Source organism: Oryctolagus cuniculus, chromosome 11 (assembly GCF_964237555.1).
Source record: "Oryctolagus cuniculus chromosome 11, mOryCun1.1, whole genome shotgun sequence".
NCBI classification, from domain to species: domain Eukaryota; kingdom Metazoa; phylum Chordata; class Mammalia; order Lagomorpha; family Leporidae; genus Oryctolagus; species Oryctolagus cuniculus.
The window spans coordinates 95,730,271-95,754,757 of record NC_091442.1 but is presented as its reverse complement, the minus strand read 5'-3'; the positions used below and the strand labels follow the sequence as shown (position 1 = coordinate 95,754,757).

The following is a 24,487-nucleotide window of genomic DNA, read 5'->3' as shown; positions in this document are numbered from 1 at the left end:
TGTAAAGCCGTTGGTATTTAATCCTGGGAGTTCCGCTGATAACCTATGTGGTCCTCCAAACACAATAGTTTCCATCCTCTTGGTATCACACAATGGGAATTAAACTCTAACATAAGTTTCAAAGGGGACAAACAATAAGCAAACCGTAACACTATCCATTACCTATTCATGAATACTTGGATTGCTTTGATTTTTTTTTTTGGCTGTTGTAAATATTGTTGCCTTCTCATGAAGGTCAGATACCTGTTTGAGAATTTGCTTATAGTTCTTTTGAGGATATATTCATAAGTGGATTTCCATATCATTTTGATTTTTTTGAAAAACCATCATACTGATTTCCATAGTGGCATATCCCTTTATATTCCTACCAGTTATGCAAAGGGTTTTAGATTATGTACATCCTTGACAACACTGGGCCAGGTCAAAGTCAGAAGACAGGGGCTTCATCTGGTTTTCCCAGTTGGGTGTGGGAGCCCACGCCCTTTGGACCACTTCCTGCTGTTCCTGGGTCATTAACAGGGAGCTGAATTGGAGGTGGAGCAGCCGAGACATGAACTGGTGCTCATGTGGTATCAGGAGGTGGCTTTACCTGCTGTGCCACAACGCTGCCCCCCTTTTTAATTTATTCATTTATTTGAAAGCATTATAGAGAGCGAGAGACAGAGATGTTTTGTTTTTAGAATAACCATTTCAGTGAGTGTAAAATGATATTTCATCATAGTTTTGGTTTACATGTCCTTAATGGATAGGATGTTTTCATGTGTTGGCCATATTATTTTAACCGGTTTTGTTGTTATTGTAAGAATTATTTGCCGGCACCGTGGCTCACTAGGCTAATCCTCCGCCTTGCGGCGCCGGCACACCGGGTTCTAGTCCCGGTCGGGGCACCGGATTCTATCCCGGTTGCCCTTCTTCCAGGCCAGCTCTCTGTTGTGGCCAGGGAGTGCAGTGGAGGATGGCCCAAGTGCTTGGGCCCTGCACCCCATGGGAGACCAGGATAAGTACCTGGCTCCTGCCATCGGATCAGCGCGGTGCACCAGCTGCAGCGCGCTGGCTGCGGTGGCCATTGGAGGGTGAACCAACGGCAAAAGGAAGACCTTTCTCTCTGTCTCTCTCTCTCTCACTGTCCACTCTGCCTGTCAAAAAAAAAAAAAAAGAATTATTTACATATTCTGGATATTAACTCCTTATCAGATATATGACTTGAAAATGCTGTTCGGTAGGTTCCCTTTTCACTCCATTTTTATATCCTTTTCTGCTAAGAAGTTTAAATTTTGATGTATTCTAATTTATCTACTTTGTTGTTTATGCTTTTGGTATCATATCTAAGAAATCATTACTACATCTTATGTCTTAAATCCTGTATCATCATCATCTTCCCTTTTTTCTCTAAAGATATATTAATTTATTGAAAGGCAGAGTTACAGAGAGGGAGAGGCAGAGGCAGAGAGAAAAATCTTCCATCTACTGGTTCACTCCCCAAATAGCTTCAGTGGGCAGGGATGGATGGGCCAGACCAAAGCCAAGAGCCTTTGGATCTCCATGTGGGTGCAGGGATCTATGCACTTGGGCCATCTTCTGCTTTCCTAAGCTCATTAACAGGGAGCTGGATTGGAAGTGGAGTAGCTGGGACTCAAATCGGCTCCCATATGGGATGCCTGTGCTGCAGGCGGATGCTAAACAACCTATACCACAGCACTGGCTCCATATCGTCTTCTAAACATTTTATAATTTTAGTTCTTATGATTAGGTCTCTGATTCATATGATTAGGTCTCTGATTCATTCAGAGTTAATTTTTATGTATGTTATAAAGAAAGGATATCCATTTTTTTTCCCAGCACCACTTGTTGAAAAGACTGTCCTTTCTCATGGAATGTTCATAGCACCCTTGTTATTACCTTAGTCTGAATAGCTTTTAATTAACAGAGATTTATTTCTCATTGTTATGGAGAGTGGGAAGTCCAAAATCAAGGCACTGGCAGATTGGTATCTTGTGAGGGCCTTTTTATCTTGTTCGTAGATGGTGGTTTCTCCCCATGTTCTTGCATGGTAGAGGGATAAGGGATCTCTCTGAGGCCTCTTTTTAAAAGGACACTGGTCTCATTCACCTCTAAATGGCCACCTGCATATGCCTTATCTTTTGAGGTTAGGATTTCAACATATGAATTTGGGATGAATTTCACATATATGTAAGAACATATATGTGAGGCTTTATTTCTGGGCTCATTCTAGTCCATTGTTATCTGTGGTTTTTTTTTTTTATAACAATATGCATTGTTTTGATTACTATAGCTTTGTAATAGAGATTTAAATAAAGTCTGAGACCTCCAAATTTGTTCTTTATTTTGTATTTTGTAATGTTAATATTTTTTCTCTATAAATGAACAATATGATATTTAATTTTGGAGTGGGGGGTTAGTATTTATACTCTTTGTCCCTCATCTTTGCTTTTTTGGTTGTGAGGGAATAGAGAGTTATTAAACTCTTTTGTTCCATGTATGAGGTGACTCTGTTGGCTGTGCTTTCATAACTTGAACCTGACATTTTGGCAAAATATAATAACAAAGGGTTAAAGTCCGTCAGAAAAGAACATGGTAGAAGGAGAGAAAGAAATAAACATAATTGGCTGTAAATATTAAGCCTTCTGCCAACAGCAGTACTAATGAGCTTGGCAGCAGGTCCTCCTAGCCTAGTCAAGTCATCAAAAACTGTAGCTCTTGTCAGTAGCCCATGAGTGACCCTGAGGTGGAACCACCCAACTAAGCTGTTCACCCTCAGAAATGATGGGAGGAAATATACACTGTTTCAGGTTGATGCTGTGGAGGTTCAGGGTAGTTTTTTTCTCATACCCTTGATGTGCAGTCCTCTTTACATTCCCCAGATTATTAAGGTTTCTGAAGAACTTATGGTGGGGCCGGTGCAGTGGTTCGCTTGACTAATCCTCCGCCTGTAGTGCCGGCATCCCATATGGGCACCGGGTTCTAGTCCTGGTTGCTCCTCTTCCAGTCCAGCTCTCTGCTGTGGCCCAGGAGGGCAGTGGAGGATGCCCAAGTGCTTGGGCCCCTGCACCCGCATGGGAGACCAGGAGGAAGCACCTGGCTCCTGGCTTCGGATCGGTGCAGCACCGGCCATGGGGCCATTTGGGGAGTGAACCAACGGAAAGGAAGACCTTTCTCTCTGTCTCTCTCTCTCACTGTCTATAACTCTGCCTGTCAAATAAATTAAAAAAAAAAAAAGAACTTATGGTGTGTGTGTGGAGGGAATCATATCCATCCATGTATGTGTATATGTGGGTGTTATTTATCCATTATATCTATGTGAAGGTTAGAATATTAGAGATTTTTTAAAATAAAGTATTAACTTATTAATAAATAATGCTTTAAATATTGATATAATAGCATTTTTATGAAAAAATGATTGTTTTCTAAAACAATTCAGAGAGAATAGTGGTGATATTACATTTATTTATTTATTTTTTTGCCAGGCAAAGTTAGACAGTGAGAGAGAGAGACAGAGAGAGTTATAGACAGTGAGAGAGAGGTAGAGAGAAAGGTCTTCCTTCCGTTGGCTGACTCCCCTAATGGCTGATACGGCCAGCACTACGCTGATCCGAAGCCAGGAGTTGGGTACTTCCTCCCAGTCTCCCATGTGGGTGCAGGGACCCAAGCACTTTGGGCCATCCTCCACTGCCCTCCCGGGCCACAGCAGAGAGCTGGACTAGAAGAGGAGCAACTGGGATTAGTACCCGGCGCCCCAACCGGGACTAGAACCCCGGGTGCTGGAGCCGCAGGCAGAGTATTAGCCAAGTGAGCTATGGTGCTGGCCGTGGTATTATATTTTTGTAAACTTCTTTAATGTGTGGTTTAATATAGGACAACCAGATTCTCATATCTGTTTTTACATTCAATCTATGTGATGTTTTTAAAGTATATGAAGAAAATTGTTTCACACAGATACATAGTTGGAAAAGGGAGGAATATTTTAATAGCTATAATTGTAGTTACTTTTGTTGGATACTATACTGAAACTTGGTAAGTGATAGTTTATCAAAGTTAAGTACAATGTAGAATTTGAAGCCTAATCAGTGACTGTTTTGTACTATGTAACAAAAATTCATTGGTCTTTTTTGCCTTTTGAGTGGATCTTTTTCTGTGCTTGATTTGGTAACATCATCTATCAGTTCTGTGGAAAATCTAAATGTTAGCACTTTCCATCATACAATATAATATAAAATCAATCACATTTGTCAATATCCTTCTCAGTCTCAGAACAGGCTTCAAATATGAGGAAGCTGTCAGGCTCATGCTAGTGGGATACAAGTTTTCCAAATTCTAAATGTCATTTGAAAACTTGAATTTTATGATTGGCAATTGAAACTATCAGTTCTTTTCCTGGAAGTAGCAGATTCTTTTCTTATTTAAGTCTTTTTTTTATTTTTATTTATTTATTTATTTATTTTTTTGACAGGCAGAGTGGATAGTGAGAGAGAGAGAGAGAGACAGAGAGAAAGGTCTTCCTTTTGCCGTTGGTTCACCCTCCAATGGCCGCCGCGGCCGGCGCGCTGCGGCCAGCGCACCGCGCTGATCCGATGGCAGGAGCCAGGAGCCAGGTGCTTTTCCTGGTCTCCCCATGGGGTGCAGGGCCCAAGCACCTGGGCCATCCTCCACTGCACTCCCTGTCCACAGCAGAGGGCTGGCCTGGAAGAGGGGCAACCGGGACAGAATCCGGCGCCCCGACCGGGACTAGAACCCGGTGTGCCAGCGCCGCTAGGTGGAGGATTAGCCTAGTGAGCCACGGCGCCAGCCCTTATTTAAGTCTTAATAATCATAGTTTGTCATTATTTCCACTAAAAATTGTGTTTCATGGAAAATGTGACAAGTTCACTTTATAACTTAGTGTATAAGTGCCTTTCCTCACTAACTGTATTATACTGTGGCCTACAGTAAAAGTATTCATTGTATATGAGTACTTTCTTTTTTATACTGGGTCTTCCTTTTTCCCTGCCACTATAAATTTTATTGCTGTGAACATCTATATACAAATCTTATGCATTTGTATAAGAATTTCCCTATGTTATATGCCAATAAGTAAAGTTGCTGCATTGTAAGGTATGTAACAAGCATACATGCTCAAATTTACTATGAGATCACAAACTACTTACTCTAAGTAAAGTTCTGTACTCCCAACCCTCCTTTTTCTCTTGTCAAACTATTAAAAGAAAAGTTCTACATAATAATTTAGTTCCTCAATGTATTAGTCATTTTTTTTGAGGTCAGACAACTAACTGTATAAAGGTTTAATTGGCTCACAGTTTTGGAGGCTGAAGTCTCAGATTGACAACCCTGTTGGTTTGCTCTCTGGGGGAAAAGATGGCAATGTCAGGGTACTTTTGGGAGAAGGATCACAGGATGAACCAAGAAGCAGTGAAAGTGACTGTCATGAGGATTCTCTTCAGAGGTACATCCCCAAGTCTTAAGGATCACCCCTAGTATCACTAGACCCTCATCAGCACCATAATTAGATTACTGTTCACCCTCTTAGTCCCATTAACTTATGACTGGAATTTAAGTGTCTGTGTGAGTTTGAGGGCCAAATAATATTAAGACTGTAAACTCAGTTTAATTTGTAGTTCTTTGAGCTATGAGCGTACCTTCTACCTATTGAAAACTGACCAGGACTTGTGTAAAGACAGTGTACATACAATGGATATTTATGGTCATTGAAACTTACTATGCATTTTTGAAATAGTAAAGTAATAAAGAACATGATTTAACAATGATAGGTGAAATATAAAATCAAATATTGAAGCCTCAGATTGCATATATAGTGTTCCTTAGTATCTGAGGAGATTGGTTCCAGACCTCCATGCAGATACCTAAATCTGTGGATACTCAAGTCCGTTTTATAAAATGATGTAGTATTTGTATATACCTTTCTGTGTACTTTTAATGATCTCTAGAGTACTGATAATACAATGTAAATACTATGTAAGTAGTTGTTGTACTGTATTATTATTTGTTTATTTAGTTGTATTTAGTTTTTTAAAAAGTGTTTTTCAAATACTTTGCAATTGTTTAAACCAACAGATGTGGAACTGATGTATGTGGAGAACCAACAACATATATTTGCATACACATATATATATGTACACACATTATTGAGAAAGTACTATGGATATTTTATGGATAATACATAGAGTCAAGATGATTTAGTGTGGTAAAATAGGAACATATTTGATTAGGGAATTAAAGTGTATTCTACTGATCTTAGTAATGTCTATTATATAATCATAATACTTCACAATTTAAAAAAAATATTTTCCTATTTAGGATCTGATCTACAGACAGAGCAAGCACAGAACTGCATCTGCCTTTTCTTGTTATCTTCGTTCTCTAATTGTCCTACAGCATTTCTCCTCACCTATACCTTTGGCAAGCCATAATTATTGATGATGGTGATAGAAATGTTTTGAATTTAGAAGTCTATGTATATGGACCTTTGAAGACTATTAAGTAAAATGCCCTTGGCAGCTTTTATGGGTTACAGGAAGCATCAAGGTAGATAGATAGCATTGTACTATATAATGATGGAAAAGATAATTGTTTTTGTGTTAATGTCAAAGTTTTCACCTCTAAACCAATGTGTTATAATTACTGGTCTTGTAAACTTAAAATCAAAATCAGAGAATTGAAGACACTTCTTTCTTAGTCTCTAATAAAACCATATTTCTACGTTCAATAACTGTAACTCAATTTAATTACTATTTTTATATAAATTCTGTACAAAATTATATTGCTTTTCTAAGGCTACTAATATAGATTACTTTAAGAGAATGAGTCTTTTGGAGGGATCTAAGCTGTCACCCATTTTCTATCTCATTGCTCTCCTTTTCCAAGGGTCTTAGTTTTAAGGTACTTATAGACATAAGTGGAAGCCAGAAGTGTTACATTGCTGTATATCCTCTCTGTGTTGTAAAGTGCAATAAGTCATTGGAGTCTGTGGGTACCATATCCAGAACACATATTCAACCAACAATTGATTGAAAATATTAAAAAAAAATTGTGTCTGAACATATGCAGGCTTTTTTTTCTTATTATTATTCCCTAAAAAATATCATGTAACAACTATTTACCTATCATTTACATTTGTTGGTTATAGATAATCTAAAGGTAATTTAAGTTGTGCAGGAGCATATTTGTAAGTTATATATAGATACTATGCTATTTTATGTAAGAGACTTGGGCATCCACAGATTTTGATATGCATGGTGGGTCTTGGAACTGAGGGTTGATTGTAGTGTACTGATATTATGAGCAGTATAGTATGGTGGTCAAAGGGATATTTAAATCCCAGCTTTGCCACTTACTAGTTGTGTGTGACACTTAACTTCCCAGTCTGTTTTCCCTTCTGCTAAGAAGTTGTTATGCCCATTTGACTCTGGAATAATGAGTTTCAAATAAATTAAAGATGTTGAAGTACATATTTGGCTTTTAGTAGGTACCTCAGTGAAGGGTAATTATTGTTTTTATTTGACCCATGTTTTGATGCAGGGTTGGGTTAAGAACAAGATGGAAATTTTTATAATTTACTGCCTATAATATCACAAAGGCTTTTGTAGAGACATAACATTTTAAATATTCAGATATAAAAAGAATAAAATTCTATCATTTCCATCAAAATGGTAGCAACTGGAGGATATAATGTTGAGTGAAATAAACTAGACACAGAAAGAAAATTCTGCATGTTCTCTCTTATATGTGGGAGCAAAAATTTTTAAAAAATCAAAAATAAAAACAAAAAGAAATGTCTGCATGTACAAGCTTTGCTACAAATATAGTGTTTTGTCAAAAAACAGATATAACACACATAATGAATAAAAAAAGACATAACATTTTAGCTAAGTCTTTAAGGATGCTGAAGAGCTTTTCACTTGGCAGAGGGGTTAACGGGCTGTTAGGTTGAAAGCTGTACAGACAAAAGGCATGAAAGCACATAGGTACATATGTTATATACCTATGAAATGTTAACTAGGCACCAAGTAGTTTAATTTGTTTTTTCTCTTACCAAATTGTTTTGAAGAGCACTTTGTGAGCTATAAAGCATTAAAAAGTATTATTTTTTTCCACTCATTCTTGTTACCTGGGCTAGTAATGAATGAATAATTAAGACTTATGTAGGAAAATTGTTACTGAAAGAAAATACATGGAGAAAACAATTTAAGGGAAAATCAAATGAGACAACCTATGAAAGGAGAGAATTTTGACTATACAAATAATAATTATGAGCTAGGTTTAATGTTCATTTTATAATTTAAACTTGAATAGGGCATATATTAGAGAGCATAAATTGACTCACTGAATATCTAAGTTGTATTGTGAAAAATGTATTGGATTTGGAATTGTAATCTGTGACTCTGCCACTTGCCCAAATCATTTCAGGTTCTCTCAACTTCAGCTTTCCTCATATGTAAAGAGGAATGAGATGTCTATCTCTTAAGGAAATTTGGTTGTCAGCATTAATTTGGAGAAGTCAAAGTACTCTTATTTTTTTTTAAGATTTATTTATTCATTTGAAAGTGAGAGTTACACAGAGAGAGAAGAGGCAGAGAGAGAGGGAGAGGGAGAGAGAGAGAGGTCTTCCATCCGCTGGTTTACTCCCCAGTTGCCCACAGTAGCCAGGAGCCAGGAGCCAGGAGCTTCCTCCGGGTTCCCAAGCAGGTGCAGAATCCCAAGGACTTGGGCCAGCTTCTACTGCTTTTCCAGGCCATAGCAGAGAGCTGGATTGGAAGGGAGCAGACAGGTCTCGAACCAGTGCTCATATGGGATGCCGGCACTGCAGGCCAGGGTGTTAACCCACTGTGCCACAGTGCTGGCCCCTTCTTATTTTATTTAATGGAATTTACTGTGATTTTTAAAAAAATCAGTTTTCAATAACTATATATTCGTTGTATTGTTTTGGATTCCACAGAAAGACCATAGTAAGAGTGAAAAGTTTGTAATATTAAACAGCTAGCCTTTTTTTTGTGTGTATAAGAATTATATGAGCAGATTCATTTTTTAAAGATTTATTTATTTATTTGAAAGGATTACATTGAGAGAGGAAGAGAGAGAGAGAGAGATCTTCCATCTGCTGATTCACCCCACAAATGGCCGCAAAGGCCAGAGCTGGGCCAGGTCGAAGCCAGGAGCCCGGAGCTTCTTCCTGGTCTTCCACATGGGTGCAGGAGCTCAAGAATTTGGGCCGTTTTCTGCTGTCTTCCAAGGCACATTAGCAGGGAGCTGGATCAGAATTGTAGTAGCCGGTACACAAACTGGAGTACATATGGCAGGTTAACTTGCTGTGCCACAGTGCCAGCCCCTGGATTGGTTTCTTTTAAAAGGAAAGAAAGGGATTTAATTTCTTTTAAATAAAATTTAATTATGTCTCATCTTAATTATAGCAAAGATCTAAGATGTTGATTAATTTCCTTAGGACAGAGAAATTCCAAGTTGCCACTGTTTGTTGTATATTTTTGCTTCTTAAAGGGTGAAATTGTCTGAGGGTGTCTAGAAGTGGTGGGATTGCTTGGTCACATTGTAAGACTGGGGAAGAAGACTCATTAACTTGTTACTAGGCTTAATTTTTGGAGTGTATTTTAAAATTATATACCACCCAAGTCCTTGGTATATACGAGCGTGGTATATTTATGAAATTAAATAAGTTGGAATTAAAAAGAAACATGCAGAGATATGTGAATAGATTTTATTTAGCTTGTAGATTCTAAAATAAATATTTTTCCAAGTAAAATAATGTAAAATTATTTTGAGATAGATTTTAACTTATTGATAACAGAAAGAAAAAAGAATTTTCCTAACATATAGTTGAACCATCGAAAGTATAGTTTCTCTAGTCCTATGGCTCTGCCTGTTTTTTCTATTTCTATTGACTGGTCAAGGTACATGTTTCTTGGCTAATTTTCCTGTCAACTCCTGGTTGCTCTTCTTCCTTCTAAGTTTCTCTCTCATTCTGTTCCTCTCATACTCAAAACTCATCAAAAGTTCATAGGAATACATATTATGAAAAACTATGCATGGCTTTCTTTTTTTTTTGCATCAAAACTATTTTTTAAATTCCATTTTTCCATAGATTTTTTGAAGTACTCTCATGCATATTTATATCATCTTTCTAGGTACTGCTTTTCTGTAATATATTCCTACCTGATGATTTATATTAACTCTTTTTCTCAGACAAATGTTCAAGAATCTTTATTATTGCCTTTGCCATTAGTACCTAGACTTATTATTCCCCATATGGCAGTGGGGTTTGTTATTTCCCCACCTGCAACCTGTTTGTCCCTTTCTTTGTCTTTCTTAATTCCTTAATTCTTCTCATCACTTTTAAAATTAAGCTCAAACTTTATTATTTTCAGATACCCTGACTTCACTTAATTGTTTTTAAATGGTATACTTAAGAAATTTCACTCAACTAGTCATTCTTTCTTGGGCATTGTATTCTGAATGTCATGGAAAGGGTTTTTTTTTTTTTTTTTAATCTGTTTTTCACTTAGATTATAGTCTGGTTAAGGTACAAAGACTTTGATTGTTCTCTGCTACTTCTATGTTGTTGCCATCTACCACCCTGCATATATTAAATATCTACTGATTTAGTGACTTCTTCCCTGGCTATTTATCTTACATAATTGAGTTCAAAATCCTGAGCCATATTTTATGTGTAACTATGCCACCTTACAATGTTCAGTGTTAATTGTAACAATTTCACTGAGATTGCATTTTGACATTCAGTCAGACTGCTTGATTCAGATCTTTGGAGTTGTTATTTTATATTTTATGCTTGATACGGTTGAGTAAAACAAAATATAGGGGCTTGTGCTATGATGCAGGTTAATCCTCCGCCTGTGGCGCCAGCATCCCATATGGGTGCCGATTCTAGTCCTGGCTGCTCCTCTTCTGATCCAGCTCTCTGCTAATGGCCTGGGAAATCAGTAGAAGATAGCCCAAGGACTTTGGCTTCTGCACCCATGTGGGAGGCCGGGAAAAAGCTCCTGTTTTCTGACTTAGGATTGGCCCAGCTCCAGCCATTGAGGCCATTTGGGAAGTCAACTAGCGGGTAGAAGACCTTTCTCTGTCTCTGCCTTTGGTTGTCTGTAACTCTAGCTCTCAAATAAATAAATAAAATCTTTTAAAAAATTATATAAAGCAGACAAATGATACCTTGAGATCATTTTCTTTATATAATTAGAAAGAAATTTGAATTAGTTTTAGCTTGTGACTCTAGAAAATGGTCTGTATGAAGAAGAGAAGGCAGGCCGGCACTGTTAGCATAGCAGCCTGCAGTGCTGGTGTTCCATATAGCTGCCAGTTCGAGTCATGGCTGCTCCACTTCTGATCCAGCTCTGCTATAGCCTGGGAAAGCAGTTGAGTATGGCCTCTAGGTTCTTGGGCCCTGTGTCCACATGGAGACTTGGAAGAAGCTCCTGGTTCCTGGCTTCGGATTGGCCCACCTGTGGCCATTGTGGCCATTTGGGAAGTGAACCAGCAGATGGAAGACCTCTTTCTCTCTGCCTCTCTGTAACTCTGCCTTTCAAATAAATAAATACATATTAAAAAAAAAAAAAAAAGGAAGAGAAGGAAAAATGTAGTCAGTAGGATCAGGCATACTGTAACAGTACATTAAAGCTCTTATTATGAAGTTGCAAGGCCAGAAATTAGAATTAGAATTGTTATGGTATATTGCTATTAAAAATAAATTCTGTTTGTAGAAAGTAGCTTAAATTTTAACTTAAATGGAAGAATATAAATATGTTGAATATCCCAAAGAATGCAGATTTTTGTGTTTTTGTTATTATTCTTTATTTTCTTGCCAATTCTTATATTGGATTAGTAAAATTTAGTCAAGTGGACCAATGACAGTCCTGTCAGTATGTAATAATTTAATTCTTCTTGATGAGAATGTGTATTTTCACTGTTTTATATTATAATATTGACTAAAACACTTACCAGGACATGGTATTGCTCTAAAAATTACTTGAGTAATTAGAGTAATTATAAATATTAGGAAAGGAAGTAAATTGTTGAATTGATATTTCAGAACTTGACAGAAAAGTTGCTGAAAAAAGAACTAGACTATGTCCAGTTAGAAGAGAAACATAATGAAGAATCTGTGAGCAAAAAGAATATACAAGCAACCCTTCATCAAAAAGACCTAGATTGTCAACAGCTTCAGGCAAGATTATCTGCGTCTGAAACTTCACTGCAGAGATCACAAGCTGAACTAAGTGAAAAAGGAGAAGCAACTCAAAAGCTCAAAGAGGAGTTATCCGAAGTAGAGACTAAGTACCAGCATCTTAAAGCAGAGTTTAAACAGCTACAACAACAGAGAGAAGAAAAGGAACAACATGGGTTACAACTCCAAAGTGAAATTAACCAAGTAAGAGATGTTAATTGCATTTATGGTAATTCCTCTATGGTTTCTTCTTAGTGCGCTTGATGATTATTTGATCATAAAGTAGTGCTTATTCAAAAAGTGTCATTTAAAAATTAACTCAATTTTTATATCCTGTAGTGTTGGATCTCACTTCTTTTTATTTCAATTTTCCTTAAGAAAAAATGATAATATCTTTGTTGTGAAGTGTTTATAAATTAAATATAAAAATTGCTTACAGTTGTAGCATGTGGTAGTTGATACTAATTTTAGCTGCTATAATTAGTTCAAATTGTTGACCATTTCTTAAATGAAAAATTCTTTTTTTGTTACTAAATTTTTAAAACAATTATTGTAAAACAAGTGGTGAGGCTGATGTTGTAGCACAATGAGTTAAGCTGCCACATACAACACCAGCATCTCATATCAGAGTTTCAATTTGAAGTCTGGCTGCACCACTTCTGATCCAGCTCCTTGCTAATGCACCTGGGAAAGCAACAGAAGATGACCCAAGTACTTGGGCCCTTGCCACTCACATGAGAGAACAGAGTATAGTTTCTGGCTCCTGACTTCAGCCTGATGCATACTTGGCTGTTGCAGCCATTTGGGGAGTGAACCGACAGATAGAAGATCTCTTTCTCTTTCTATCTCTCCCTCTCTGTTGGTCCCCTTGCCGTTAAAATAAAATAAATAAATCTTCAATAGTAAGATAAAATAAAATATAGTATAAAATTAGATATTGAAGAAGTAGAAAGAGAGTCCTAACAGCTGTTCTTTAGGTAAAAAAGATAAAATTTGATGCTTCTTTTGGCTTTGCCGCCAACTTAATTGTTTAATGTCTGCATTCTTTTTTTTTTTAATATCTTTTTTTTTTTTTTGACAGGCAGAGTGGACAGTGTGAGAGAGAGACAGAGAGAAAGGTCTTCCTTTGCCGTTGGTTCACCCTCCAACGGCCGCCGCAGCCAGCGCGCTGCGGCCGGCATACTGCACTGATCCGATGGCAGGAGCCAGGTGCTTATCTTGGTCTCCCCTGGGGTGCAGGGCCCAAGGACTTGGGCCATCCTCCACTGTACTCCCTGGCCACAGCAGAGAGCTGGCCTGGAAGAGGGGCAACCAGGACAGAATCTGGCACCCCGACTGGGACTAGAACCCGGTGTGCCGGCACCGCAAGGCGGAGGATTAGCCTAGTGAGCCGCGGCGCTGGCTAATGTCTATATTCTAATTATTGCTTATAAGGAACATTAAAAATTGGTTGAAAAATGAAAGTTTGAGAAACATTAAAGTCCTCAGCCACATTTTTTATAGTACTCAATTGTTTTTACTTAAGTGGCAGTGATACTTTATTTATTATAATTAATTATTTTCATGGCTTCCTACTTCTCTAGATAAAATGATATTAATAATTCAGAATTATTCAATAATTTGTTGAAATTCATTCATGTTTCAGGAATTAGAGTAAGTACTTCATATATGCTATCACTAATTTTTAGGATTAGCTGTAAGTTTCACGATACAGTGGATTAGAAGTGTTAGCAATATTTGTCTAGCTTGTCTTCTCCTTCATTTCCATTACTCTTTTTATTTTACTTTTAACCCACTCTAACAAACATTAACAAACTCTGCCTAAGTCTTGTCCCTGTTAAATCAATCTTGTGTGTAGTTACCAGAGTAATCGATCTTCTTTTAAAAAAATATTTTTTTAAATTGTATTTAAGTTATGCAAGTTTCATGTGTTTCATATATACAGATTTTTTTTTGACAGGCAGATTTATACAGTGAGAGAGAGAGAGAGAGAGAGAGAGAAAGGTCTTCCTTTCTGTTGGGTCACCCCCAAAATGGCCGCTACGGCTGGCATGTTGCGGCCGGCATGCTGCGCCTATCTGAAGCCAGGAGCCAGGTGCTTCCTCCTGGTTTCCCATGCGGGTGCAGGGCCCAAGCGCGTGGGCATCCTCCACTGCCTTCCCGGGCCACAGCAGAGAGCTGGACTGGCAGAGGAGCAACCAGGACAGAATCTGGCGCCCCAACCATGACTAGAACCCGGTATGCTGGCGCCATAGGTGGAGGATTAGCCCAGTGAGCCATGGCGCCGGCCCATATATACAGATTTAGGAACATAGAGTAATCAATCTTACAAAAAAAAAAATCTTACCATGTTCCAACCACCCTTTAAGCCATTTAATAACTCTTTATGCTTCAATAGATTAAGTTCAGGTACCTTGTTATGCCATCCTGTTTCCCCAGTGATCTTGTCAGCCTGCCTCCTCAGTTCTTTAAAGATATATTTATTTATTTGAAAGGCAGAGTTACAGAGAGACAGAGAAAGAGGGAGATAGTGAGATGGAGAAGTCTTCCATCCACTGTTTCACTCCCCAAATGGCCACAACAGCTGAAGCTACGCTGATCCAAACCCAGGAGTCTTGAGCTTCTTCTGGGTTGCCTATGCCGGTGCAGGGGCCCAAGCATTTGGGTCATCTTCCACTGCTTTCCCAGGCCATAGCAGAGAGCTTGATAGGAAGTAGAGCAGCCGGCAGAAGAACCAGTGCTCATAGAGGATGCTGGCACTACAGGCAGTGGCTTCACCTGCTACACCACAGCACCGGCCCCTTACTCTTTATTTTATTCTCCATTACTGAAATACAGGAGTGTGCTAGGTGTTCTCCACATGTTATGTTGTATCTTGCTCTTGTGGCATTATTTAACATTATTTAGTCTGTCTTAATGACTGAAGATATTGTTGTTCTTCTTCACCTTGAAAAATACTGCTTCACTCATCACTTTCCTAGAAATCATTTTCTTTTTTTTTTTCTTCTCTCTCTCTCTCTTCTCTCTCTCTCAATATATTTTTATCTATTTGAAAGAGAGTTACAGTGAGAGGGAGAGAGAGAGAGAGAGAGGTCTTCCATCTGCTGGTTCACTCTTCAAATGGCCCCAATAGCCAGGGCTGGGCCAGGCTGAAGCCAGGATCCATGAGCTTCTTCTTGGTCTCCCAAGGGGGTGCAGGGGCCCAAGCAACTTGGCCTTCCTTCACTGCTTTCCTAGGCCCATTAGCAGGGAGCTGGATTGGAAGTGGAGCAGCCAGGACTCAAGCTGGCATCCAATATGGAAGGCTGGCACTGTGGGCAGTAGCTCATCGCATTATGCCACAGCACTGACTCCCAGAAATCATTTTCTAAACACTACCAGTGCTTCCCTTATCCCCAGATGGCTTAAGTATGCAAAAATATGGTAGATATTTTACTTACTGTGGTGTAGTATATTAATGTGATTTATATTTTTCTTCTGTGGGTGCCAAAACCATGTCTTACTCATTTATCCTCACTACCTAGCATGTTTTTTTCTGGTGATATTAGAGAAAATAATTTGAGAAATTGATGGTACTAACCTACAAGGCAAATTTCTTCTTTAATTTTGACTGGATGACATTTGAGTTAACTTATATTTAAAAAAAATAATCATTTTTTCTACTTTGTTTAGATTTATGTGCCAATTTGTAGACAGGAATGCTTTGGGTTCTTTCCAAAACCCAAATGTAATAAATCAGCTATGCTGATTATTAACTTTGAAAACCAACAAGAATCATTGTGGAATTAAAAAAAATTACTATATAATAGGTACCAGGGTATTTTAATTTTTAATTTTCATTTATTATTTTAGATTTCTCAAGTGATTCCAACACTTTTTTTTTTTTTTTTAAGATTTATTTATTTGAAAGAGTTACAGAGAGAGAGAAGGAGAGGCAGAGGGAGAGAGATCTTCCATCCGCTGCTTCACTCCCCAATTGGCCGCAATGGCTGGAGCTGAGCCAATCCGAAGCCAGGAGCCAGGAGCTTCTTCTGGGTCTCTCCTGAGGGTGCAGGGGCCCAAGGACTTGGACCAGCTTCTACAGCTTTCCTAGGTCATAGCAGAGAGCTGGATCGGAAATGGAGCAGCCAGGGCTCGAACCAATGCCCTTATGGGATGCCGACACTCCAGGCAGCTTTACCCGCTACAGCACAGTGCCGGCCCCCAACACTGACTTTCAAATGAGAGGCCCTGGTCCTGTGTTTGTTTTTTTTTTTTTTGTTTTTTTTTTTTGTTTTTTTTTTTTTTTTTTTTTTAATTTTAAGAGAGCCATAAAACAAAATCAAAAACCATGGTGTTTTCAAAAACTTTATGTAAGCTGTTACAGTTTATGTGATTAAAATTTAGTTGCTAGGGGCTGATGCTGTAACATAGAAGGTTAAGCCTCCATCTGCAGTGCCAGCATCCCATATGGGTACCAGTTTAAGTCCTGGCTGCTGCATATCCTATCCAGCTCCCTGCTAATATACCTGGGTAAGCAGTGGAAAATGGCCCAAGTACTTGGGCCCTTGCACCCACGTGGGAGACCCTGAAGAAGCTACTGGCTTGTCCTGGCCCTGGCTGATGCTGCCGTTTTGGGAGTGAACCTGTGGGTAGAAGACTGATTCTCTCTGTCTCTCTTTCTCTCTTCCCCTCCTCCCTCTTTCTCTGTACATCTTTTAAAAAAATTAATTGCTGGTGGGCATTTGAGCTAGTGTATATGGTACCCATCTAGATCCCCATGTCCCACATTGGAGTGTCTGGCTCTGGCTCCGATTCTAGTTTTCCACCAATGCAAGTCCTTGGAGGCAGTAGTGATGGGTCAGGTAAGTAGTTTCTTCCTACTCATGTGGGAAACCTGGATTTAGTTCCTGACTCTTAGCTTTAGCCTTGGTCACTGTAGGCATTTGGGGAGTGAACAAGTAGATGAGAGCACTCTCTCTCTCTCTCTCCCCCTCAGTCTTTCTGTTTCTTTCTCTGTATGTCCTTTGTATCTCAGATAAATAAGTTCCCCCAATGTATCAAGAAAATTAAAGTGTTTTTGAAAAATAAAACATTGGAAAGTAGGTATATATATCACACACACACTTTTTTTTTTTTTTAAGTTACATAGCAAACTTCTCGAGACAGAGCGCCAACTAGGGGAAGCTCATGGTAGGCTGAAGGAGCAGAGACAACTTTCAAGTGAAAAGCTGATGGATAAAGAACAGCAAGTGGCTGATTTACAACTCAAACTTTCTCGTTTAGAAGAACAGGTAAGCTAGCATTTCAAGGTTTCTAATAGCAAGTTATTTTATAACAGCAAAAATAGCATCTTAGACGTTGTTATGGTTCATCAATCACTTTTAATTGTCGAGCTTTAAGTGAACTTTTTTAAGAAAACTTTAAATTGCATCGTGCATTCTTCTCTATTAAAAACATCAGACTTATAAACCACATTAAGTACATTAAGTCATTTTTATTGTGAATGTGTTCCTTAAACTCCTCAACAAAAGTAAACTCAGAAAGCTACTCTTTACACAAGAAAAATTCTGGGGGTGAACCTTTGTTAAGCAGTTGAGCTTTCCTATACAGAAAGTTCCACTTATTAATGAATAGCCAATGAGGATCATTAATGACAAAGTTGGTACATATGAACTTTGGATTGCTTTTGAGGATTTCCACTTTTAAAAATTAATATCAATGAATATACTATCCTAATTAAAGAATATGTTATCTTAATTAAAGATGTAGCTGCTAAAAATGGTACACATGATATGGGTAGAGTAAATGTTATTTAATTATGTCTTTTATTGAAATTGAACAAATATTCAGGTTAAAATCTATAACTTCAGCAGTAGATTTTCTGCTAGACCTACTGTCGTAAATGTGGTAAATGATCCTATTTGTCAATGGATGATAAATATGACTGGCGTGGAAAAAGACAAAAGAAATACTGATAAGATTATAAATAATTTACATGTAATTCCTTGAACGTGTTTATAGACAGTAAACAATGATAAAATAAATGCCATCATGGAGAAAGATTTTGTTCTTTTTAGGATGAGAGTCTTGCTAAGAGATTATTTTATTGATCATGAGTTTAAGATTCTGAAAGTAATCTAAATTTATTTTTCTGTTCACATTTGAGAATTGGAGTAATGTCATATTTATGAATGATAGCATTATGCCTATAGGTTGTCAATGACAATGTCAATTTTTTTTTAAGTTGAAGGAAAAAGTAACAAATTCCACGGAGTTGCAGCATCAATTAGATAAAACAAAGCAACAGCATCAGGAACAGCAGGCTCTTCAGCAAAACACTACAGCAAAACTTCGAGAAGCTCAGGTAAACATTATTTGAACCATTAGCCTTTTAAACAAAAATTAAAACACATTGCTGTTCTCTTGCTGTGGAAAACTAGATAATGCCAAATACTTGATTGTGAAGGGCTTTGATCCTTTTCGTTATTTAAATAGTCAGAAAATCCTTTTTTTATTATGTTGAAAATTTTTTCTAAAATAGCTTGAAATTTTATTTTAAACTTTTATTATATATTTACAAATTTCTATAACTAAATTAATTAAATTTTCTTATATTAAATATATTTAGCTAAATAAATTAATATAAATTATCACTTATAAATAAACAGTGTCACTCCCCCTCTTCGTGGAGGAGTGACACTGAACCCTGCCTAGGTTTCCTATCCGAGTCACGGCACCATTATGCCTCCTAGGCTTCATATCCGAGTCACGGCACCATTATGTCGCTCCCCCTCTTCGTGGAGGAGCGACATTGAACCCTGCGCTGTTCTTTTGTCTGCTCGGCCCTTCCCGGGTTTGCTGCTGGTTCTTCCCGGGTTGGCTACCGACCCTTCCACCTCCGTGGAAGGGCAGTTCCCCCTGCCACTTTCCCCACTTCCGCAGGGGAGCGGCATACCGCCAGCCGGCTCTCTCGGAGGCTGCACAAGTGTTCCTCAGGTGTTCCTGGTGCATGTTGTCTCTCTCCTCCTTTATAGTCCTCTTCCACCAATCCCAACTCTGCTACCCACATGCCAAGTACGCTGCTCTCCTCCAATCAGGAGCAGGATCAGCTCCTGCAGGTCATCACTCAAGTTGGCGAGAGGCAGCTGCGTAGAAGCTGTTTACTCCTCTCCCAGTGCCATATTGTGGGAGAGCAGATGCATAGAATAAGTCTTAATTCGAGTAACTGTCTAGTCCAAGTTGCTCCCCACAAAACAGTATTTATTAAATTCTTATTTAAAAAATAAAAAATATTCACATAAAATTTTCTGGTTTAGTTAGCCCAATAAAAAAAGATATTTTGTATTTTCCTACAGTAAAACCTGATATTTGTTTGTCATATCTTTTCCTGCTTCATAACCCTCATGAGAACCTTGGAATTGTAGGTATAGAAAATATTACTGATTGAGGTAAATTCATAGAGATCTTGCAGCATATCTTAGAAGATTGAAAGAAGTTTTTATTTTGTGATGGTGAAGGGAGGGTACCCAAATGTTTAAAATGTATTTGATTTTAATCTTCATTTATTCCTTGATTCTTTCATTAGTTCATTTAATATTATTGAACACTATGTGTCAGGAACTGTCCTCATCACTGAAGATAAAGAGACACAGTACCTGCCCTTTAGGACTTGGCAGTTTAATTATGGGTACACAGGAACAGTGTTGGAATTTGAGGGAGGCAGTAAGTAATATGTTTCTCTTTCCCTTCTGAGTTTGGAGAGTAGCATAGGAGTCAGAGTTCAGAATATTGGATTCTCTGTTGTTGTTCTTTTATTCAGTTAGTCAGCAAATGTGTTTTAATGTCTACTCACAGCCTAGGAACTGATTTTGTGAATATGGCAGCAAATAAAACAGACAAACGTGAGCTTTCATGGAGCTTACTGAGGTAAATAGATGCGACGTACAATGTGGTGATAAGTGCTGAGGAGTTATAAAGAGGAGGTATGAGGGCAGGAGGGAGCCGAAGGTGGAACACAATGGTAGAGTTTTTGGAGAAGCCTCTATGAAAGGCTTGAAGCAAGGGAGGGCATGAGCCATGCTATCAGGGAGAAGAGTGTCAGTAGGACATTAAAAGATCGTGAGCGGGGACATGTCTCAGGAGTAGCAGGAAGTCCATGGCTGGAGTTGTGTGAGTGGTTAAATGCAGAGAGCCACAGTCAAGAGACCACAGGCTCTCTAGAATATGCAGAGGCTCATAGGAAATTTTAAGGACTTTATTTTACTGTGGTCAGAGGAGAAATCCCTGCAAGGTTCTGAGGAATGGTGCGACATGATCTTACCCTATCTGCTGTGATGAGAGTAGATTATAGGGGCACCTAAGTACAAGCTAAGAGACTACTGCAGTAATCCAGACAAAAAACAATATGGTTTGGACCAGAGTAGAAACAGTGCAGGTAGTGAAAAGTGGTCATATTCTAGATGTATTTTAAAGGTAATGCTGACTCATAGTGACAGATTGATGGTGGTATTGAGGGAGGAGTCAATGCTGACTCAAAGGGTTTTGGTCTGGTCAATCAGAAGATAAAAACTGAGAATCTCATTGGAATTTGGTAACATGGAGATTTTTGGTGACCTTGGTAAGAGCAATTTGGATAGGGGATGTGGGGCAAAAACCGTATTAGAGAGGGCTCAAGAGAGAATGGGAAGAGAGTAATTTGACAGAGTGAATAAAGAAACTCCAGGAGTTTTACTGTAAAGGCTGGGAAAGAAACTGGGTAGTAAAGCTAGTGTAGGGAATTTGGCATAGAGCAGCAGCCAAGTGGGCTTTCTTATTACTGTGCCCCAGAATTAAATTTTATTAATCTGGCCACAGACAAAGATGGACATGGCAGCCTATCACCTTCTTAGAGGCAGACTGTCTCCCATATTGGGGAACTTAAGGGCTCATATGAACATGCTTTGTTCCTTATTCTGCACTTTCTAGTGATTTTAAACTCTTATTCCCTGAGGAGGAATGAGAAGAGAATAGGGAATGGACCATGAAAAGTCCTTCATTATGGACCCATGAAGAATCCAAAAAACTTAGTCCGAGAAGTAGTTCTAAGTGTTTATATGTGTATGAAATTCTTATGGTAGCATCAAGGGCAGTTACCTAACCCATACAGAGTCTGGAACAGAGCAGTCATAGAAGACTTCTTCTTCTTCTTTTTTTTTTTTTTTAAAGATTTGTTTTTATTTATTTGAAAGGCAGAGTTAGAGAGAGGGGGAGAAAGAGAGAGAGAGAGAGAGAGAGAGGTTTTCCATCTGCTGGTTCACCCTCCAAATGACTACAAAATCTAGGGCTGTGCCAGGCTAAAACCAGGATCATGGAACCCCTTCCTTGTCTCCCACATGAGTGCAGGAGCCCAAGCACTTGGGACATCTTCTGCTGCTTTCTCAGGCACATTAGCAGGGAGCTGGATCAGAAGTGGAGCAGCCAGGTCTCAATTGGCACCCAAAAGGGATGCCAGTGTTGCAGGTACTGGCTTAAACTACTGTACCACAATGCCGTCTTGGGTGGAAGATTTCATATAAGTGAAAATCTGAGTCATAAAGAATGAGTAATATTTTGGGGTGTAAAGATGATGATGAGCATATTTGCCAAGTAGAAGCTACAAGGAACAAGGATTCTGAGGCCAGTATGAACTTAACCATTAGATATTGCTGGAGCTGGATGTGTGAGTTAGAGATTAGAGGAGCTGCTAAAGCATTAGATATGAGTAAGTTTTTGGAAGACCTTTTGTACATTTATATTTAAAGTTGGAAATGTTTGAAGGCCTTAGAAATGTCCTAGTCATATTTTCTTTTTTAAAGTAGATTATTCTTGCAGTTGTATAAAGTTTGGAAGGAAATATTCTGAAACAGGTCAATTAAAATGCTAATATTATGCAGCAACTCAGACAAAAAATAATATCCTATTTCAAGCAGTTGTTAAAGTCATAGGAACAAATGTGAGAAGTACTTGGGAAGTAAAATAAATAAAACTTGTTGAGTTAATAGATGTAGGGGATAAGGGAGAAAGAGAATGACTTACAGATGGTTACATTGGGAACATAGTAAACCAGTGTCATCAACGCTGTTAGTGAACATGAAACAATTGACCATTATTTTTGAAATTTAAATGTGAACTGTGTAAAGATTGGGCAGAAACTGGAGGTGCGGGGTGGCTGGGGCGGGGCTTGACCTGGGTATAATATATTTTTTTTTTTTATTTTTATTTTTGACAGGCAGAGTGGACAGTGAGAGAGAGAGACAGAGAGAAAGGTCTTCCTTTGCCGTTGGTTCACCCTCCAATGGCTGCCGTGGCCAGCACGCTGCGGCCGGCGCACCGCGCTGATCCGATGACAGGAGCCAGGAGCCAGGTGCTTTTCCTGGTCTCCCATGGGGTGCAGGGCCCAAGCACCTGGGTCATCCTCCACTGCACTCCCGGGCCACAGCAGAGGGCTGGCCTGGAAGAGGGGCAACCGGGACAGAATCCGGCGCCCCAACCGGGACTAGAACCCGGTGTGCCGGCGCCGCTAGGCGGAGGATTAGCCTAGTCAGCCGCGGCGCCGGCCTTGACCTGGGTATAATATTAAGAAGAGAAGAATCTTCAACATGTTTATACTCTAGGACAAAGGGGTTCATAGACAGGGAGTTATTAAGGATACTGGAAGAAAGACAGACTACATGATGAAATACTGATAAGAAGCTATAATTGTTGCTGATACAATGGAGGAGGGTGTGAGTTTGAGCTTATTCCTGGAATCTTGAGGGAATATAGGTAAATATTGGGCACACATACACATACACACACGGAGATGGAAAATTCAAGAAGGATTGTTTTTGAAAATCCATGTTGATGGAAAAAGTTGGAGATAGTATAACAGAATATCAGGCAAGCAGAGATTGAAAAGTTAGAAGTTAGATATTTGTAGTGGCATAATTTAACGGAGGTTTGTGTTTAGAATTATCAGAGTGTGAAAAGATCAGATTGTGACATCAGTTTAGGGTTGGACTTTTTGGGCATGACTCTCTTGGAGTTTTGAGGGTGTAAGGAAGTGGTCAGTGTGGCTGAAAGCATAGTTAAGGTTACCACATATCCAGATGTTAGGTTTGAGAAGCAAAATCTAGGAATGTGCTGAATAAGCTAGAAGGAAGTTGAGGTCTCTGACAGTGAAGAGCAGAAATGAGGTCGTGAAATTGGAAGACAGTCAAGAAGATGTGGTCACAGAGTAGGATGGTTGGGCTTTTCTAGTCGGAACAATTTTAGGTGACTAAAAGACCCAGTATTTGAGGGATGGAAATGTGGAGTGAGGACAGGTCCAGGAATTACAGTGATATGCATGTTGAGGCTATGCTCTTAATTCTCTGTGTATTTTGTATTTCCCAGGAAATTGGCAGAAATTGGGATTGAAAGAAAGACTAAATCAGGTCTCAAGTCTTCAGAGAATGAGGTAGGGATTTATAGATGATAGCAACAAAGAGTAGAGGGTAGAATAAGCAAGAATGACATACTTTCTAAGCTGCCTGAAGGTTTTGCTTGAAAGAGAGAATAGTAGCAGCAAAAAACTGGAAAGGGTCAGTCTCTGCCTGCCCTGTGGAATAGGCCTTACTAGCAGAGAGGGTGAGGGGGGAACGGACATCTGTAAATGGAGAACCAGATTGTAATTTAGACTTAATGACTTTTATGGAAAAAAAAATCCTAGGCTTGGAACTGTGATTGCAGAAGATGAATGGAATTTGAAGAAAGGGGTTATTGGTGGCAGGAACAGCGTCTGAGAGCAGCGATTATCTTTCAGCATGTTGTGACTAAAGCTGAGAGGGATGAGAAGCATGTTTGAAAGTGATTATCTCAAATATTTTAATATTGACACAAATCATCGAGGGTACCAGCTGGTTGCAGGCTCTGTCTCAGCGTGGTGGGATGGGCTACAGTAAGGTTTACAGAGAGGCTGGTTAAGGCTTTGTTCAGGGTAGTAGCTCTCTGGCTTCTCTTACAACGATTGAGGCAGAGGCAAAGGTGATAGGTCAGATAGCTGGAAAGGTTAACATGTATGGTTCTGTACTGTATGTAACATTAGAGTCCTTGGTAAAGTAAAGAAGACCCTTGATTTGGCAATGGAAGAATCCTGTTGGGGTATTGAAGTGAGCTTGTGTGTTTGTGTGTTAGAGTGCAGTCATTTATTTTGCTGTTCATTCAATGAATATTTTAAAACATGAGCCTCAGATATCTTGGATACTTCAATGAATAAGACATTCAAAATCCCCACCTTTGTGTAGC

General features: G+C 38.9%; 1 protein-coding gene across 8 annotated transcripts in view; it reads left to right on the top strand.

Moving 5' to 3' along the window:
* Positions 1–24,487, top strand: part of EEA1 (early endosome antigen 1) — a 472,296-nt gene that overhangs the window by 395,892 nt on the left and 51,917 nt on the right. For all 8 annotated transcript variants that reach the window (XM_070052691.1, XM_070052692.1, XM_070052693.1 and 5 more), the window contains 3 exons: positions 12,089–12,427; positions 17,347–17,496; positions 18,450–18,569. In XM_070052691.1, coding sequence (XP_069908792.1) covers positions 12,089–12,427; positions 17,347–17,496; positions 18,450–18,569 — 609 coding nt within the window. The remainder of the gene's footprint in view (positions 1–12,088; positions 12,428–17,346; positions 17,497–18,449; positions 18,570–24,487) is intronic.